This window comes from Entelurus aequoreus, linkage group LG06 (assembly GCF_033978785.1).
Source record: "Entelurus aequoreus isolate RoL-2023_Sb linkage group LG06, RoL_Eaeq_v1.1, whole genome shotgun sequence".
Classification (NCBI taxonomy): domain Eukaryota; kingdom Metazoa; phylum Chordata; class Actinopteri; order Syngnathiformes; family Syngnathidae; genus Entelurus; species Entelurus aequoreus.
Genome location: NC_084736.1, coordinates 71,196,574 through 71,217,067, shown reverse-complemented (window position 1 = coordinate 71,217,067; position 20,494 = coordinate 71,196,574). Strand labels below are relative to the sequence as shown.

The 20,494-nt window shown below is 36.2% G+C and overlaps 2 protein-coding genes across 4 annotated transcripts in view; both read left to right on the top strand.

Moving 5' to 3' along the window:
- The first annotated feature begins 1,358 nt into the window (after positions 1-1,358).
- Positions 1,359-12,859, top strand: polr3d (polymerase (RNA) III (DNA directed) polypeptide D). 3 transcript variants are annotated; one of them, XM_062049643.1, is made up of 9 exons: positions 1,359-1,435; positions 5,872-6,025; positions 6,107-6,150; positions 6,214-6,377; positions 6,786-6,910; positions 6,983-7,139; positions 11,959-12,206; positions 12,272-12,424; positions 12,504-12,859. In XM_062049643.1, exons 1-9 carry the CDS (start codon positions 1,365-1,367, stop codon positions 12,615-12,617), a joined length of 1,230 nt encoding a protein of 409 aa, XP_061905627.1. In that variant the 5' UTR covers positions 1,359-1,364; the 3' UTR covers positions 12,618-12,859. The 3 variants fall into 3 exon arrangements, with proteins under 3 accessions (XP_061905627.1, XP_061905630.1, XP_061905629.1); XM_062049646.1 differs by having other exon boundaries at positions 1,366-1,439; positions 12,504-12,858; XM_062049645.1 differs by having other exon boundaries at positions 1,395-1,525; positions 12,504-12,857.
- Positions 12,860-18,089: 5,230 nt separating this feature from the next.
- The window catches only part of LOC133652555 (glycerol-3-phosphate acyltransferase 4-like), a 32,111-nt gene continuing 29,706 nt past the window's right edge, over positions 18,090-20,494 (top strand). Inside the window, exon 1 of the mRNA XM_062051439.1 lies at positions 18,090-18,184. The gene's annotated coding sequence lies outside the window, so the exon portion shown is untranslated. The remainder of the gene's footprint in view (positions 18,185-20,494) is intronic.

The following is a 20,494-nucleotide window of genomic DNA, read 5'->3' as shown; positions in this document are numbered from 1 at the left end:
CTCAGAATTACTTTGAAACTATTCAATATTTGCAAATTGTATATGTATTACTTAAAGCAGGGGTGTCCAAAGTGCGGCCCGGGGGCCATTTGCGGCCCGCAGCTAATTGTTTAGCGGCCCGCCACACATTCTGGAAATGCTATTGCAAAAATTAAAAATAAACTTTAAAAAAAGAGGAATGAGGTGAAATATAAAGAGGAAATGTTGCAATGTTGACACAAAGCTGCCACGCAGGCTGTTTGTTTTTCTTTTGTCTGTCTTTATTTTGCTTTTTTTGCCATTGCTCAAAAAAATAAATAAATAAATTTTAAAGTCAATGTTATAATCAATTATTAGGCTACAATTACTTCAAATATTTCGCTTTAAAATGTTTTATGTGGAAAATATTGCATATATTGTGTGGTTGCCATATAAAAACAATGTTTTCTTTGACATAAGAGCATAAAACAAACAGGACAGATATATCTGAAGTTGATCTTGTAATTTAAGTGTTGAAAGTAAAACAAATATATGATAAAAATGTATCACTATTTGAGTGGGGCACCTTTTGGATCCCAAATATATTTAATGAGATTTTATTTATCTTTTCACTGTGATTGATCAAAAATAATAATGAATTAAAATCAATGGTGTCCTGCATTATTGATCTTTTTAGGGTTTCAATTACTTCACATCTAACATTGCTTTCTGAATGTTTTGGGTGGTGGGGAAAATACTGCATATTTCAGTTTTACTATAAAAAACAAAGTTGTCTTTGACAGAAAGGGCATAAAACCTTTTTTTTTTTAACGTTATATCAACCTGAAGTTGATATAGAGATTTTACTGTAAGCATTTAAATAAATAAAAATAATGATAATTTGACTTATTTTTAACATTTTAATAACTGAGACCCTTTATATTTATATATTTTGTTATGATTTGAAAATGAAAAAAATCTAAATGGCCCCCGCATGCTTTAATTTTCTTCGTGTGCGGCCCACATGGAAAAAGTTTGGACACCCCTGACTTAAAGGAAAATTACCTACACCTACTACCCTTTCGCATATGTAGTCAGAATATTGCATCTGTCATTCATTTAATTATTTTATTGATCTAATTACACATATTGTAATTTGATCTTGTTTTGCATGTCCGCACCAGAACATAAGATGTTTTATATTCATTCTACATGCCTATATAGTGACAACAAAAGGCATTATTTTCCATTCGATCAGCAAATTTAAGGAAAACTCAGTATTGTGTATTTACATGACATCCGATCAATAACAACATTTGCATTCAGCCATTAATTGTGAGTGTAAAGGCCAGAATGTCATGTATTGTATGGTCAACACGTAAACATGCAACTGTAAACAGCTGTTTATGCGCAGTTTTGTGCGCAGCTTTGATCCGCACAAGCTTTGGCTGACGAAACCCGGAAGTGTCGGCGGCGTGTGAGTAAGCATTGCGACGGGACTGCAAACTTGCCATGTTTCAGCTCACACCTCTTAAGTTACTTTTTAGGACATATACGCGGTATTAACGTAAGTAACCTTCATACATTTTGTGTTACAAGTCATCTCTTTAGTAGTAAGTTTCGTGTTGGCTGTTTGGCATTTTACCGGCGTTGGAATTTGGCCACGTGTGACTTACATTTCTGTTACGTTGTTGAAGAAACATAACTTATTCATAATAACACGATAATTTACTGTAAACACTATTTTTTATTATTATTGTTTTTTATATATTACATTTTTACAAATATGCCTTATTTCTCTCTTCTGTAAGTGAGTAATACATGTAAAGGACATCTGCCCTTATTGACAGGCCCTTTAAATATGTACGTTATTATAAGAACGTCTGGTTACTAATAATACTATTTTATTGATACTTTCAGGTAACGTAATCAGTTTATTTCTGACAGTTAAACAGCTGTGCAATTTTAATGTTTATTTCGTAATTATCAGAGGTGGGACCAAGTCATTGTTTTGCAAGTCACAAGTCTTTGCCCTCAAGTCCCGAGTCAAGTCCAAAGTCAAGACTGGAAAGTCTCAAGTGAAGTTCCAAGTCCTTCTCATTTTGAGTTTCGAGTCATTTCAAGTCCTTTTAACCACTGACTAATATATTTACACAGATTGTAAACATTATTTATGTAGGATATACGCATGTATATATAACCTAATCATATTGTTCCTTCAAGTTAAAAATAGCTGACCGTTTTTTCCCCCTTCTCTGGGATTACAAACCCCGTTTCCATATGAGTTGGGAAATTGTGTTAGATGTAAATATACACGGAATACAATGATTTGCAAATCCTTTTCCACCCATATTCAATTGAATGCACTACAAAGACAAGATATTTGATGTTCAAACTCATAAACTTTATTTTTTTTTTGCAAATAATAATTAACTTAGAATTTCATGGCTGCAACACGTGCCAAAGTAGTTGGGAAAGGGCATGTTCACCACTGTTTTACATCACCTTTTCTTTTAACAACACTCAATAAACGATTGGGAACTGAGGAAATTAATTGTTGAAGCTTTGAAAGTGGAATTCTTTCCCATTCTTGTTTTATGTAGAGCTTCAGTCGTTCAACAGTCCGGGGTCTCCGCTGTCGTATTTTACGCTTCATAATGCGCCACACATTTTCGATGGGAGACAGGTCTGGACTGCAGGCGGGCCAGGAAAGTACCCGCACTCTTTTTTTACGAAGCCACGCTGTTGTAACACGTCCTGAATGTGGCTTGGCATTGTCTTGCTGAAATAAGCAGGGGCGTCCATGAAAAAGACGGCGCTTAGATGGCAGCATATGTTGTTCCAAAACCTGTATGTACCTTTCAGCATTAATGGTGCCTTCACAGATGTGTTAGTTACCCATGCCTTGGGCACTAATGCACCCCCATACCATCACAGATGCTGGCTTTTGAACTTTGCGTCGATAACAGTCTGGATGGTTCGCCTCCCCTTTGGTCCGGATGACACGATGTCGAATATTTCCAAAAACAATTTGAAATGTGGACTCGTCAGACCACAGAACACTTTTCCACTTTGCATCAGTCCATCTTAGATGATCTCGGGCCCAGAGAAGCCGGCAGCGTTTCTGGATGTTGTTGATAAATGGCTTTCGCTTTGCATAGTAAAGCTTTAACTTGCACTTGCAGATATAGCGACAAACAAAGCAAACAACATGTGACAGTGGTTTTCTGAAGTGTTCCTGAGCCCATGTGGAGATATCCTTTAGAGATTGATGTCGGTTTTTGATACAGTGCCGTCTGAGGGATCGAAGGTCACGGTCATTTAATGTTGGTTTCCGGCCATGCCGCTTACGTGGAGTGATTTCTCCAGATTCTCTGAACCTTTTGATGATATGGACCGTAGATGTTAAAATCCCTACATTTCTTGCAATTGCACTTTGAGAAACGTTGTTCTTAAACTGTTTGACTATTTGCTCACGCAGTTGTGGACAAAGGGGTGTACCTCGCCCCATCCTTTCTTGTGAAAGACTGAGCATTTTTTGGGAAGCTGTTTTTATACCCAATCATGGCACCCACCTGTTCCCAATTAGCCTGCACACCTGTGGGATGTTCCAAATAAGTGTTTGATGAGCATTCCTCAACTTTATCAGTATTTATTGCCACCTTTCCCAACTTCTTTATCATGTGTTGCTAGCATCAAATACTAAAGTTAATGATTATTTGCAACAAAAAAAATGTTTATCAGTTTGAACATCAAATATGTTGTCTTCGTAGCATATTCAACTGAATATGGGTTGAAAATGATTTGCAAATCATTGTATTCCGTTTATATTTACATCCAACACAATTTCCCAAATCATATGGAAACGGGGTTTGTATATTCCCAGTTTTGATCTCAGATGTCTGGTCACTTATAGCATATAAGAATATTCTATTACTGTTAAGCAAACTATGAATAATAAAACACGCCAAAACATGTGTCCTTTATCATAGCTACACGAATGACAAAAAAACGTGTGAAAATCAGTGGTATTCAGTGAGGTAAGTTGAATTAAATGCGCTGACAGTTCATTGCTCCTGCCAAATGAATTGCACTGAGTGGAGCGGATCACCACTCCAAGATGGTGAACCGCGTCTCGTCAGCGAAGGTAGGGAGTAGCGGTCGATGCTGCGTCTACTTATAAGATGTCTATGGTTATAACATTAGCAGTGAGTTTACAGCCTCACTGATTTAACTACACAGCAAATAAAAGTTATGTTACTTAGCCAATAAACGTTAGCTTACATTCAAAACTTACCCTTCTTTGTGCATCTTCAAATGTCGAACGAAGTTGTAAGTTGTTGCGTCTCCGTCTGTAATCTTCGAACCGCATGTTTTGCATAATGCAATTCGTTTTTTTGGAGACCAACTCGTAGTTTTTATACCCGAACGAAACAAACTTTGGCATAATTTTTTTTCACTGCCGCGTTGTTTGACAACTGTTCTTCGTTGGTTGTCCTGCAATTTGATTGGATGAATGCTGTGGGAGGAAAACAACGTAGATCTAATTTGATTGGCTGTTGTATTGACAGCACACATGCTGACAGACACACGTATACAATGAAAGATACGGAGCGCTCCTGAATAACTTTTTAATCTTTGGGTTTTGGGGAAAGTAGCAAGTCTTGTCAAGTCAAAAGGCTCAAGTCCACGTGAAGTCACAAGTCATTGATGTTAAAGTCTAAGTCGAGTTGCAAGTCTCTTTACATTTTGTCAAGTCGAGTTTAAAGTCATCAAATTCATGACTCGAGTCCAAGTCATGTGACTCAAGTCCACACCTCTGGTAATTATTGTTACCCATACTTGCCAACCTTGAGACCCCCGAATTCGGGAGATGGGGGGTGTATATATATTCAAGTATTTCTTATATATATATATATATATATATATATATATAAATAATCAGTTCATGAATGAGTATATCCGTTCGGCCACTGTGTTCAATGGAGAAGTCTGATCTACAAAATTTGCAGGCAGCATACCCCTTCCCCTTCGAGCTGTCCTGGATGAACTGAAATTATTTTTTCCAATCCTTTTCCCCTTCGAGCTGTCCTGGATGAACTGAAATTATTTTTTCCAATCCTTTTGGAACTTGCAAGCATACTTCTTCTTCTTACTCGTCGTCGCCATGTCTCTTCTTCGTTCTTCTGCTTCGTCTCTGTTATGTTTTTGGACATTACTACTTGCCATAGTTTTGAAGCAATGCATGATGGGAATCCGGATGTTGTGTGTCAGTGTATTAACGTGCCGGCTGGAATGAACACACGCTGAGTAATAGCTCCGTGCCTGCCTACTTTATGGGTTATAGATAAACCTATGGATAACGGAGACATATATAATAGTCTCCTTTTCAGGTGAAAGAGGACGCTAAAGGCAGTGCCTTTAAGGCAGGCCCCCAATTTTGTTGTCCGGGTGGAAATCAGGAGAAATTCGGGAGAATGGTTGCACCGGGAGATTTTCAGGAGGGACACTGAAATTCGGGAGTCTCCCGGGAAAATCGGGAGGGTTGGCAAGTATGTTGTTACCTCATGTTACATCATGAATCAACCCACACTTTTTTAACCATTGCGAAATTGACTGAGCAAGTCAAGGGCAAGTTAAGTGTATTTTAAAAACACTTTCCTAAACCCCTTAAGTAAGTACTTTTAGTCTAAATTAAACCATCAGTGTTGTCTTAAAACCTTGTGTGTAATGAATCAGGTTTCTGATGTTCTGAATGTTATTGTGGCGGGCCGCCACAATTAAACGTTGCATGGTGATCACAGGTTGCTTCGTTCAACAATGTAGTAATGCACAGTGTTGTAAACATTAAAATATTTTTACTTTGCGTCACACAACAGTCATTTTTATTTCCACCTGTTTGTGTATGCTAAGGATGGCTGATTCAGGTGCAGGGGATCATCACATGCTCCCCCCTGGAGCAAGTGCCAGGGGCCAAATGATGGGCCGCCGAACACCTGCTACTATCTCTGCTGGCCGCCTCCCTACAATGCGTTCTAGAGACCTCACCTTGGGGGGAGTAAAAAAGGTCTGTGCCATCAAACATTTAGAAGAGTAAATGGGCTTTTGTAACGATACATTTTCACCATTCCTTGTTTCTTTCTCTTAGAAAACATTCACACCCAACATCATTGGCCGTAAAGTTAGAGAAGAGTAAGTTCACAAACAGCTCTGTGCTGCGAAACAAGTTTTGTGACCATGGGTTTTGTCTAAAAGCACTAAGGATGAGGGCACGCCAAGGAGGGACAAGGATTCAACCCGAGGCAGAGGTTCAAGAGATAGAGGCAGGGGTCGGGGTCGTGGTCGGGGTCTCCCTGACACCATCCAGTCCCATTCTATTTTTGAGCAGGGCCCTACAGAAGCGGCCGTTAAAAGAATAGGTAGGTCCATACTTTAGGTAGATACTGTTTGTTTGGTTTAGATCAGTGGTTCTCACACTTTTTTCACCAAGTACCATGTCCAAAATAACTTTGCTCACATAGTACTACCATAACGACCAACATTAAAATACTGTAGCATAGTAGGCCGAAGTATTCATTAAAAACAAGGCAGAGGTTTTCTTTCACAAGTATATTTTTAATATTTTTGGCCACTGTATTATTACACATAGTTTGAACAGTAACACTGTGTTTCAATACAGAGAAATAAAACGCTGTACTTTAATCAGGTAATACTTTGATGTACCACTATATGAAGCCCGCACACCAGAAGTGGTACACGTACCACAGTTTGAGAATCACTGGTTTAGACAATATCGTATTAAGCAACTTCCTTGTTTTGAACAACAGCCGGTTATCAAAGTGAAAGAGAAGCCCCAAGCATGGGACTCTCACCCATCATCAATATCAAAAAAGAGAAGAGAGAAACCGAGGAAGAGACCAAAGAGATCCTGCGCAAACTGGATCGAGACGACGTGAGTTGATAATAAAAAAAAACATACATCAAGTATTATTTGCATTGTAACGTGACTTTTGTTTGCTTTTAGTTTATAGATGATCATTTATTGAGGGGTGAACAGAGGAGCTGCCCGGTTCAGCTTCCTCTTGCTGTGTCAGGATGGAGTTTCAAGGAAGAATCGAGTGCCCCTCGTGTTAAAATTGAGAAGATGGATGAAGACGATCCCATGGAGCCTGCAGTACAAAGTACTTTGACTTTTGCACCATGCACTCCATTGTTTAACATTAACAACTGCAGAAAAGGGAACAATAACACAATAGTACCTCAATTTACAAACTCAATTAGTTATTTAATGGAGCGCTTAACACAAAACACTTGTATCTCGAATCAGTGTCTCCCATTGAAACTACCGGGTAGTTGAAAACAATTTATTCGGTGCTTGCCACCCCCCCTTTTCCAAAAAAACCACAAAAAACAACAACACAGTTAACATGTAACATGCCTTTTAAAAAAACAAAAACTTTTACATAAGAAATATAGTTAAAAAAAACCCACAATAGAATGTACTACTAACAACGACAATAGTTTTACAATGTAATGTAATAATAATGTACAGCGTTCACGTTGGTTAGTGGACTTCTACAGTATCTCCTTTCAGCTGCTTACATGAGCAGCTTTTTCATAATTTTCTGAATAAATGTCTGCCGTTTAGATATTATTTTAACATTCTTGGCTGGAGGGGTTTCAGAGTTAGGTTAAAGTTCCATGTTAAGTTAAAGTTAAAGTACCAATGATTGTCACACACACACTAGGTGTGGTGAAATTTGTCCTCTGCATTTGACCCATCCCCTTGATCACCCCTCCAATGATTGTCACACACACACTAGGTGTGGTGAAATTTGGCCTCTGCATTTGACCCATCCCCTTGATCACCCCCTGGGAGGTGAGGGGAGCAGTGGGCAGCAGCATAGCCGCGCCCGGGAATCATTTTTGGTGATTTAACCCCCAATTCCAACCCTTGGCACTCAGCATCAAGGTTTGGAATTGGGGGTTAAATCACCAAAAATGATTCCCGGGCTCCCCTCACTTCCCAGGGGGTGATCACGGGGATGGGTCAAATGCAGAGGACAAATTTCACCACACCTAGTGTGTGTGTGACAATCATTGGTACTTTAACTTTAACTTAACTTTAACATGGAACTTTAACCTAACTCATGTGAGCAGGCTACTGTATAAACACATTTAGTTGGAAATTACACAATATTGGGGGTACCGGTAATTAGAGTCACCCACCTCTTCTAGAGTTTACGTATCACTGTACCGACTGTCCTTTCAAACGAGGTGCAGCACTAATTTTTCCGAGTTAGTTTTGCCCAGGCACATCTATCTTTTGCTTCACTTTCTTCCTGAAACGACCATTTATTTTTTTTAAATTTCAACCTGTGTTCAGTTCTCAGAGAAACGGCAATGTCAGACTGAAAATCGCTCTGTGTTTTCACTAAACACGAGAAAGAAGCACCCCCTACTGAACTGTAAGATTGGCCAGACCTTGCCGAGTTCAAGCATATTGCTACCTTTAATGTGATTTGTGAATTATAAGGGGCATGGTCTGGGCATGCCAAGCTCCGCACAGGTCTGCGGCCGATTCCAAGTAGATTGCAATGTAATAAAGAAATGGGCTTGGATTTGTGCGTGCGAACACTTTAATACACCTACATTTTTACATGTGTACGCCGTTTTTTAAATTAGATAGTATGTCCATTTTTATTAGAAAAGCCATGCAACTGTCACATGAGTGCCCGGATGTCTTGGGCGGTAGCATAACAATTAGCCGAAAAGACAGCTGTAATCTCAAAACAGTCTTAAGTTGAGGTACCAAAGTACCAAATATTAACACTGTCCTACCCTGACAAAGCCAGACTGCTTTGCTAGTTGGACATCAAATCCCTACTCATGTTTACAATACTTTGACACCTACGTTGTTGGTAGTAGTCCGTTCCAAAAAGTCAGTTAAAGACCAAATCTTACGTAGGCCTGGGCTGATAATACATTTGGCTGGATGACATGTTGTCCCGCAATTTATTGTCAATAAACGATAATATTGTCAGCATTATTTTGAAACCAAATTCAAGTACTAATGTAATCATTAGGGGTGTAACAGTATTATAAATACAGCGGTATTTCGGTATCAAAATTATCACTATAATACCGTGACGTGTGACGGTGTAAAATGAAAACTTGGTCAGTGTAGTTTTTTGCTGACACTTTTAAAATGTCCGGCCCGGGAGTAAACTACGTCTCCTAAAATTCCCTGGTAGTGCGAAGTCTGTGTGTGGGAGGTCGTAAAGGAGAGAGAAAATATTTTTTTTTCTGACATTTCCTAAAGTTTTCTTTAAAATCAATCTATACCTTTTTGAGGTATGTTGCTAACAGAGTAACAAACAAACCCTGGCGAAAACACAACTTCTTTGGTCTGCGTACTGCAAGACAAAATCGCCGCCTTTGTCTTTGAGTGTTTCCAAGACGACACTTAAAGACAGTCCGAAGTTGTGATATTTTAACCCACATGTTTTTCAATAAGATTCAATTAACTGGTGCTTTTTAATGGATTTGTTATCCAAATTTTAAGTAGGGAATGCGCCAGGCGGCAGTGCGAACAAGAAAAAAGTTGGGTGACTGCGTGGAACACAAGTCAAATAAGACGCTACTTGATAAACACCCCTTAGAAAATATAGTTGATGCCAAGGAGGCCAAGCATCATGTGAGGTATATACATTGTTAAACATTAAATTGTCAGCTAACTTAACTGAAAATTTGCGTTTTCCAAAGTTATGTAAGATGTCAACTACAGAGGACATCTTTTACATCTATGAAGTTAAAAGTTGACAGTTAACGTAAACGTTATTGTTTTACATTTGTTACACTGGATGTTTATGTTGACAGTTTAAAATCACTTATCTGAAAAAAATAAAATAAAAATATATATATATATAATTATTTGGTTGTTGTAATAATATGATTCGAACGTTTGAGCATTATGTTTGTGTTCAATTACAGTAAGTGTGTTTATCCTAAATATTAGTGCCACTTCATTTTACACACAATAACCATTTTAAGATTTTTTTTGGACATATACCATGATAATATTTTACTGTGGGCTAAATACCGCATACTTGCCAACCTTGAGACCTCCAATATCGGGAGGTGGGGGGTGGGGGGGGGGGGGGGGGGCGTGGTTGGGGGCGTGGTTATTTACCGCTAGAATTCACCAACTTGAGTATTTCATATATAATTCATACATATATATATATATATATATATATATATATATGTATGTATGAAATACTTGACTTTCAGTGAATTGTAGCTATATATATATATATTTATTTTATTTACATAAAAGAAATACTTGAATTATCTATCCATTAGATGGCAGTATTGTCCTGGCTCTGTTCATGACTGAGAAATCATTTCGGCCACCGTGTTCAATGGAGAAGTCTGTTCTACATATTTACAGGCAACATACACCTTCCCCTTCGAACTGTCCTGGATGAACTGAAATTCTTGTTTCCATTCGTTTTGGAACTTGCAAGCGTATTTATATTGTGGGAAAGCGGACGTGAGAATAGGCTGTCCCCACTCAGTCTCGGGTCCGCATTGAGCTGGAGGGGGCGTGGCCTCCAGCTCCGGCTGAAAACCGGGAGTTTGTCGGGAGAAAATCTCTGCCGGGAGGTTGTCGGGAGAGGTGCTGAATAACGGGATTCTCCCGCTAAAAACGGGAGGGTTGGCAAGTATGAATACCGTGATATCGTACCTTGAGATTTTGATACCTTAATAATCATAATATATAATAACTTTTTATTTCTCATTAGTATTTTTTACTGTTGTAATTAGAAGTTCAATAACTTTTAATTATCTGGATTACGTAATCAAACAATAAAATTTGAACTTTAATAAATATCAACAGTACTAAAATCGGGGTCGATTTTTATTGCAACCATTTTTTATTTTTTTTATTCAGCATACCCGTACTTGTATTGTTTGTGTTGATGGGCTCATCTTGGTTGCTCACTCAGTTTGAAGCCAAAATATTACCACGCAGCGACATTTTACTTTGCAGTTGTCTCTTTTTTTCTCCTAATTTTTGTTACTTTGTGGTGCTTCTCGTTAGCGACGAGCAAGGCTAGCGGTTGAGCCTCCGCCCACCAAGACAAAAATGATGGATGGAATTTTTATGTATTCATTAATTTTTTGGGGGGATACAACAAACCAAAAATATTCTTCACATATACAATTACATTAAGAAAAAAAACATCTCCATTACAATATTGTCATTTCTTCAAAAAAAAATAAAAAATTAAGGGGAGAAAGAAGAATCAAAGCTTATAATGTCCTGCCCCATCACTCAGATACAATAATCAGATTTTTGATCAACAATGCAACATAATCACCTGATACCATAATCCCTCTTGCACCCTGATTAGAAGCAACAGACGAAAACTATGAAGTTCATTTTCATTTATCTTTCATTTAATCAATGTTTTGACCCATGTAATTGGCTCAGGCCTAATCTTGCAAAAAAGAAATACACTTCCCATAAAAATTCTAACCAAAGTAATCCATTCCAAATACCCCAAAATATGAACACAAAACACATTTAAATGAAATGGATAAATTAACATTTACTTTCCCTTTTACCTTAACTGAAGACTCATTTTGGCGAATAGAGGAAAGGGGAGAGCAAAACCACTTTTTTGGTGAATTCAATATTGTTTCTTAGCGTCTTTATTGAAGTTGCTCGTACTCACTACTTTATTTGGCCCCATAGTGGATTATTTTGCAGTTGTACTCAATTAAAAAAGACTGAGTCACCAACTTTGATTCTCTGTTTCTGCACTCAATTCAAATTTGGTAGTTCAATGATGAGATAGTATGTGAAAAAAGGAAAACATTTTTGTCAGATTGAATCCTACAAAATTAAGTCATACAAAAACCAAGGTACCACTGCTATGCTGTATAAAAGTTTTTAAATCCAAAACAAGCATTTTCAATTCTTCTCTTCAGTAAAGGAGGAGCAAGAGGAAGTAGAAATAAAGAAGACCGAGGCCACTTATAAGCTTCCTCCGCTGCCGGAGCCTGAGGTTCTACAAGACCTGCTCCACAAGTGGAGTCTGAGCAAAAATGAGGAGCTGTTCTTCATGCAGCTGCCCGACTCACTGCCTGGCCAGCCACCCACCAAGGAGTACAAGCCTATAAAAACGGAAGTGCAGTCTGAGGATGGACAGTCTGTTCTACTAAAAACAGAGACTGAGGTAGATAACAATAATTTATTACGTATACTGAATGTATGAATACAAATACTTTGAATATTTTACAGGAGGAGCAAGTGGATGATAATAGTTGTAATTTAAAAGACCTGCGAGATGGTCTTGTTGGGAAGATGCTGGTGCGGAAGTCTGGCCGAGTGCAGCTCATAATGGGACAAGTCTCATTGGACGTGTCCCTCGGAGCATCATGCGCTTTCTTTCAGGTAAGACGGGATGATGACAGTGATGACGTCCCACTCCTTTTGTTTTATGATGCAGCAAGTAACTCCTTGTTTTCTTTAGGAACTTGTATCTGTTAGTACGGAGGGACGAACAGGAGACTTGACCGTGTTAGGTAATGTTAAACACAAAATAGTTTGCTCCCCAGACTTTGAATCTCTGCTGGAGAGCAGATGATGATGTGTAAATCTTTGACAGTTTGGGATTTGCTCTGTTGTGTCATATCAAAGTAGGAAATATACCCTAAACTCTAAAGAAAAAACTGGAAAGAAGACCAGTATTCTATTACTAGCATTGATTGCAGTGGTATGCCATATTTATGTTTCATTTTCCTTCATCTAAAACGATTTGACATGACTGTACATTGATGTAAATGTGTGAATAAATGTTTTTTTTGTTATTAAAATGAAAAATCACAATTTTAAGTCAGTCCTGTTAGTTCTTAAATTGTATTCTTCTTTTGTTTTGATACAATTTGCTTGTGGGCCATTCCAAACTAATCTGACTTTATTTGTAGAGCACTTTAAAAATAATCAGTGGACCAAAGTGCTGTACAGAATAATACAAAAAATATATGGATAATAAAAGGTCTAAAAACTCATAAAGACAACAAGATACATCTAAAAAAACACCTAAAATAAAATTAAGATGTAAAAATGTGGATAAAAAAAGAATAACCAAAATAAAACAATATAAAATTGAATCAATGAAAAACTAAGCTAAAACCAAATAAATTACTATATGAAAGAAAAAGTGCCAAAGAAGACAAAAACAGACAGTGAAGTCTAGTATGTCTAATATTCAAATGCAAATAATTCAACTGTTTTCCACCAAATCTGTGCCATTTGTGTCACCAGGAAATTAAATGTACGGTACTAATGCACAATAAAATCTACTTGGATTTATTTTTTTTTTCTTATTAAGATAAGTATCCTTTCATTGATTTGATTGAATGTTTATTAAATACAATTGAAATGATTCATTTACATTTCTTTAAACCCCGAAAAAATGCATTTGTTGCCTGTACCTGCTTCCTAAAATTAGCATGAAATTATTTAAATTCTTAAATGTTTTCATTAAGCTAAGGGTCTTTCTGCATTGATTTGATTGCATATTTATTAAATACAATTGAAAAGGATTATTTTAAACTAAAAAATTGCATTTATTGCTTGTCCCTGCTTCCTATAATTACAATGAAATAGAATAATTTAAATTCTTAAAAAATATTTTTTTTGTACATATTTGTGTCCCTTCTTGTCCCAACTACTAAGTATTAAACTCATTTTCTTAAAAAAAACCAAAAAAACATAATACACATTTTGAATGGATCAGTATGTGTATTATTAGAAGTTTTGAGATTTAATTTGAGAGAGAAAATGGTATTCATTCGGTGGGATGGCCCTAATGTATTTTTAATACATAATCCGGTTGAACTAGTATGTTGACTTTTGATGACCTCAAACAGAATTTGTTTTACAAAACTGTTTAAAGACAGGTGTGCCTTCTAACAAGTTAGTCTACAAGGTAGTGTACCGTAGTTTGCTTTAGAGCAGTGGCCAACATGGCAGATTTTTAATCAACTTTCAGCAATTTGTCTTTATTTGATAGATTGTTGCTCATCCAACAAACTTTGTGTATCTCTCCCAAAATGTATATATGCATATGTATACATATATGTGTATATATATTTGTGTATACATGTATGTAGGTGTGTGTGTGTGTATATATATATATATATACATATATATATATATATATATATGTGTATATATATATATATGTGTATATATATATATATACACATATATATATATATATATATTTACCAATATGCCACAACACAACGTTTAGCCACAACAAAATTGCAAAAGCTGCAACAAATGATAACGCCAGGACACAACAACTTTACGACACGCCACAACAAATACAAATGCCACAACACAACATAAATTCACAACACAAGAACTTTACGCCATGACACAAGAACTTCACGCCACAGCACACAACATTACGTTCACACCACAACAAAACAACCTTTTAGCCACAACAAAATTGGAAAAGCCGCAAACAACATGAAGCTACAATAAAAACAACTTTACGCCACGACACAACAACTTTACGCCACATTGCGATTGCACAAACCACAACAAATACAAACGGCACAACATAAAGCCACAACACAACAACTTTATGTCAGAACACCCAACAACTTGAAGTTTCAACACAACAATTAGATAAACACAACAACTTTCAGGTACAACGCGATTGCAAAAGCCACACCAAAGGCAAACGCCATATTAAGTCACAACACTACAACTTTGTGCCACTACGCAACAACATAAAGCTACAACACAACAACTTAAAGCAACAATACTACAACAGAGATGTGACACCGGAGCAAGTTTTGCTGACAGACCAAGTGGCTGAGGCGGAAAATTAAAGAAGTTTTAATGAACAAAGTTGGAAAAGTAAAGTGAAAGTAAGTTGTTGTGATTGATGTCACTTCCCAGGGGTATTCCAGAAAGTAGGTGAAGTGAAAACTCTTGAGTATGAAACTCTTAGCTGGGAAATTAAACAAAGAGAGGTAAGTCAAACTCAAAGTCCGTTACCATGGTAACTTACTCTGAAACTAACCTTCTTGAACAAACCCTGAGGGTTTTTTTTGTTTGTTTTTTTTGAAAAAAACAAAGAAATATAATTTAATTTCATCTGTCTTGGTCATAATTAATTTAAAAAAATATGTTTTGTTTTTCAAGTAGATATTTTGTATTTTATCATTGTAAATATAACTGATGTATGTTATTTACAATAGGCAAAATAAACTGGCTACATAAGCTGAAATGTTATATTTTCCTTATTTACTTTTTATTTCTTTAATTTATTATTATCAGATTTTAGTACATAATATTCATGATATGGTGCCTGGTTATAAAAATATATATATATATTAGCCACTCAAATTATTTTTTACTGTGCATTTGCATTTTGACTTTACATGTCAAATACTGTATAATTAAAAACAAATATACAATGTGGGTTTTTCACCAGTGGGGTTGTACCCACATTGAACTGATAACTAAAAGGAAAATGTAAATAATCGTTAAATCACTAAATTCAGTATCCAAACTCTGGCAGTAATAGTATGTAACTTCAGTTGAATATTGTTAAAATAGTAAATAAACTATTTGAAACAGCACCAAACTGCTGACATACCAAGCTTCTGCATGTATTTACATTGTTGAGTTGAGTTTGTGTTTATTAGGAACATGCAAGCATACAACATGATACATCACAATTTCCAGTTTCTCTATTCAACATGTTCAAAAAAGAGTAGGAAGAAGCAGAGCTTATTTAATCCTACCCCTTTTCCTTTACATAGCAGTTGCTAAAACTTTTTTTCACTTCCTGTTCTCGATTTATTCACAATATACTCCATAAGTAAAAACAATAAAAAATAAATAAATAATAATTGGTGAAGTAAGTTATATTTCATATGGTGAGATGAGTAAGATTATCTTGAAAATGAATGGCTGGATGAGATAAATTCAGAATGTTTATAATGGTTCTTCTTTTTTGTACTTTGTAAACACTTTAAGTTTGAAGAGTTTCTTGAAGTGGATCATATTAGTACATTGTTTGATTTATTTGCTTAATCCATTCCATATATTAATTCCACATACTGATATACTGAAGGTCTTAAGTTTTGTACGTGCATACACATGTTTTAAATTACATTTTTCTCTAAGATTATATTTCTCTTTTTTTGAGAAGAATTGTTGTATATTCTTGGGTAGCAGATTATAGTTTGCTTTGTGTATAATTTTAGCTGTTTCCAAATTCACTATGTCGTGGGATTTCAGTATATTTGATTCAATAAATAACGGGTTTGTATGTTCTCTATATCCAACATTATGTATTATTCTAATTGATCTTTTTTGTAACACAGTTAATGAACAAAGATTACTTTAGTAGTTATTTCCCCATATTTCTACACAATAACTCAGATATGGTAACACTAGCGAGCAGTAGAGAACATGGAGTGATTTTTGGTCTAGAACAGGGGCCTTTTTGAAACCAAGAGCTACTTCTTGGGTACTGATTAATGCGATGGGCTACCAGTTTGATACACACTTAAATAAATTGCCAGAAATAGCCAATTTGCTCAATTTACCTTTAACTCTGTTATTATTAATAATTAATTATATTTATCTTTGTGGAAACACTGATCATCTTAATGATTTCTCACAATAAATATATATAGAAACAGATAAATATCAATATGAAACACTTTATTATATTTTCTCTAAGTGCACATTTTTCAAATTGAACATTTTCAAATGATCACTTCTAAGACAGTCTTGTGAAATCACAATATCCCATTTTAACTAGCTAGCCACTAACATTTTTTAACAAATCATGAATTACTTTGCACCATGTTTGTACAAATGATAACTCATGTAAAATACAAAAGTCAACTCTCAAATTTTTAAATAAATCATGTCACACTTTGAACTGGACACCAAATCTGTTATTTGTTTCTTTGTCAGTTAGTGGGAAGCCTGGCATTGCATGCTGTTAACTAGTGTGTTGTACTCTGGTGTGTAACTTGACACTGCAAGTCTGAGTGAGTCTTGCAGATGTGCATCAGTGAGGCGTGTTCTGTGTTTGTTCTTGATTAAGTTCATGTCAGAAAAGGCTGATTCACAAAGATAAGTTGAACCAAACAGGCTTGCAACCTTCATAGCTGCTGCGCATACACCACTGTACTTTTCTGTGTCAACAAGGCATCAAAAGTTTGGTGCAGCCTGGTGGGCTTTGAGGTGGAGGTCATTTTGCAGTGTTACAATCTCAATCTCCACCTGTTCAGCATCTAGGCTGAATGTTGTTGCACTTAACTGCTCAGCAATGCATGATATGTCCACGTTCATGAAATGATTAGAAATGAACGACACACATGGCTCAAGCTGATCCAGGTCACAAAACCTGTTCTCAAACTCTTGCCCAACTCTGTTTATGACCTGAGAGTACTTTTGTGCAACTTTGTCAAAAGCCTCAGATGCAGAAGCATTGTCTTTCAGCACCATCTGCACAGAGGGAAAGTGCAGCACTTTTTTTCTCTGTAAATGCCAGCTCACTGGTAAGTGCTGCTATTTGAGCTATTTTTAGAACAGGCCAGCGGGCGACTCATCTGGTCCTTACGGGCTACCTGGTGCCCGCGGGCACCGCGTTGGTGATCCCTGGTCTAGAACATGTTTCGCTTTATTCATTATTGACGTGTTTCTTGCTACTTTATGTTGTATATATTTTACAAGAGATTTCCAGTTCATTTTATCATCAATCATTATAACTAGAAATGTGGTTTCATTTACTCTTTCAATGTCTACTCCGTCTATTTGTATTTGTGTTTGACTTTCTCTTCTACTGTTACCAAATAGCATTATTTTAATTTCACTGAGATTCAAAGATAGTCTGTTTTTGTATAACTATGATTGATGAATGTTTTTTTAACTATTAAATGTGCTGCACCTTATTTATAAACCGGCTCAATAGTTATTTGCGTTACAGTGTGTGGGAGTTATCACATTAGAGCGCATGTACACAATGTTCATATCAGCATCCGCCATAACAGTACTATCTTCCAACGAGCAGGTGTCGCTAGAGAGGAGAGTGTGTCTTGTTCTAGCAGTGAAAGCACGCAGCAACAACAAGGCAAACTCTTAGCTGGGAAATTCAAAAAAAGAGAGGTAAGTCAAACTCAAAGTCCGTTACCATGGTAACTTACTTTGTAACTAACCTGCTTGCAGGCAAAAACAAATAAATATAATTTAATCTGTCTTGGTCATAATTATTAAAAAAAAAAAAAAAAAATTTTTTCAAATAGATGTTTTTGTATTTTATAATTGTAAATATAACTGATGTGACCTAGTGTATGCTCTTTACAATAGGCAAAATAAACTGGCTACATAAACTGAAATTTATGTTTATGTAAATAATATATTTTCCTTATTTTGTATTTCTTTAATTTATTATTGTCAGATTTTAGTACATAATATTCATGATATGGTGCCTGGTTATAAAAATATGTATATACTAGCCACTCAAATTATTTTTTACTATGCATTTGCATATTGACTTTACATGTCAAATACTGTAAAAGTAAAAACAAATATACAATGTGTTTTTCACCAGTGGGATTGCGCCTACATTGAACTGATAACTAAAAGGAAAATGTAAATAATCGTTAAATCAATAAATTCAGTATTTAAACTCTGGCTGTAATAGTATGTAACTTCAGTCAAATATTATTAAAATAGTAAATCAACTATTTGAAACAGCCGTCACACCAAACTTCTGCATATATATATATTGATTGATTGATTGATTGATTGAGACTTTTATTAGTAGGTTGCACAGTGAAGTACATATTCCGTACAATTGACCACTAAATGGTAACACCCGAATAAGTTTTTCAACTTGTTTAAGTCGGGGTCCACTTAAATTGATTCATGATACAGATATATACTATCATATATACTATCATCATAATACAGTCATCACACAAGATAATCACATTGAATTATTTACATTATTTACAATCAGGAGTGTGGAGGGGGGGTGGGGTGGGGGGATATGGACATCAAGTAGTGGACATAGAGAGAGAGAGAGAGAGAGAGAGAGAGAGATCAGAAGGCATAAGAAAAAGAATCTGCATTTGATTGTTTACATTTGATTATTAGCAATCCGGGGAGGGTGTTATATATATCAGAATCAGAAATACTTTATATACCGTCATTGATGTCCCCACATGACCATTGCTCGAGAAATACTATACAGAAACACATTTACGCACTACTGGGCATTGTACAAAACGGGTTATTTTCTGGCGCATTTAAAAATTAATAAACCCGCATCACCAATTAAAACATTAAAAATTGCAAAAAAAACATATTAAACGTGAAAATATTGAGAAATAAAATATCTGAACTCACATTTAATCGACAGCTGAGCTAGCTTCCAGGGTTGGCCGACATTCTCACAAGATGTAGTTTCTCTTTAAATATCCTTCTTGAAAATGGCCTTGCTAATATGTGTTGTCTTGTCTAATTATAAAAGATGCAGACGAGGCGTGTTAGCTGACTTCTTAAAGTTTACTCCACAAGGTGCTCACCAAAAACATCCACTGCATGTCTACATTCAACCTAAACGGGGCTACTGCGCATGCTCTTTACTACTGTGGCATGCTGGGTAATGGAGTTCTTATGTTACCTAGCTCATAGCATCACTATATATAAGTTAAAAAAGTTAAAAGTTCCAATGATTGTCACACACACACGAGGTGTGGCAAAATTATTCTCTGCATTTGACCCATCACCCTTGATCACCCCCTGGGAGGTGAGGGGAGCAGTGAGCAGCAGCAGTGGCCGCACCCGGGAATCATTTTTGATGACTTAACCCCCAATTCCAACCCTTGATGCTGAGTGCCAAGCAGGGAGGTAATGGGTCCCATTTTTTTAGTCTTTGGTATGACTCGGCCGGATATCTACCTTGGGCCAGCTAGAAGGCCTTACTGACAACAACTCGTGATCTGATTGGCTATCGCAACTGTCTGTCAAATGTTTGTGTCCATTCACTTACAGTGCACAGACGCCAGCATTGTTGATTCTGAAGGCTCTAGGCAGATTTGGTACAGCATGGCAACATGAATTCTGATTGGATAAAAACTACATAACCTAAAAACAACAGCGCTGGAAGGAGCATAACATGACATGAAGAGAATATTAATACTTCTAGATATTTACGGAAAGTAAGTAAAAAATTACTTTTATCTTTAAATATGATCAAGATTTCTGGTTATGTTAGGCCAGCAGAGAAGGTCTTGCTGGCCCTGACGGCACACCACTGATTATATATATATATATATATATATATATATATATATATATATATATATATATATATATATATATATATTATACTGTGTGGGAGTAATCACATTAGAGCAGTGTTTTTCAACCACTGTGCCGCGGCACACTAGTGTACTGTGAGATATTGTT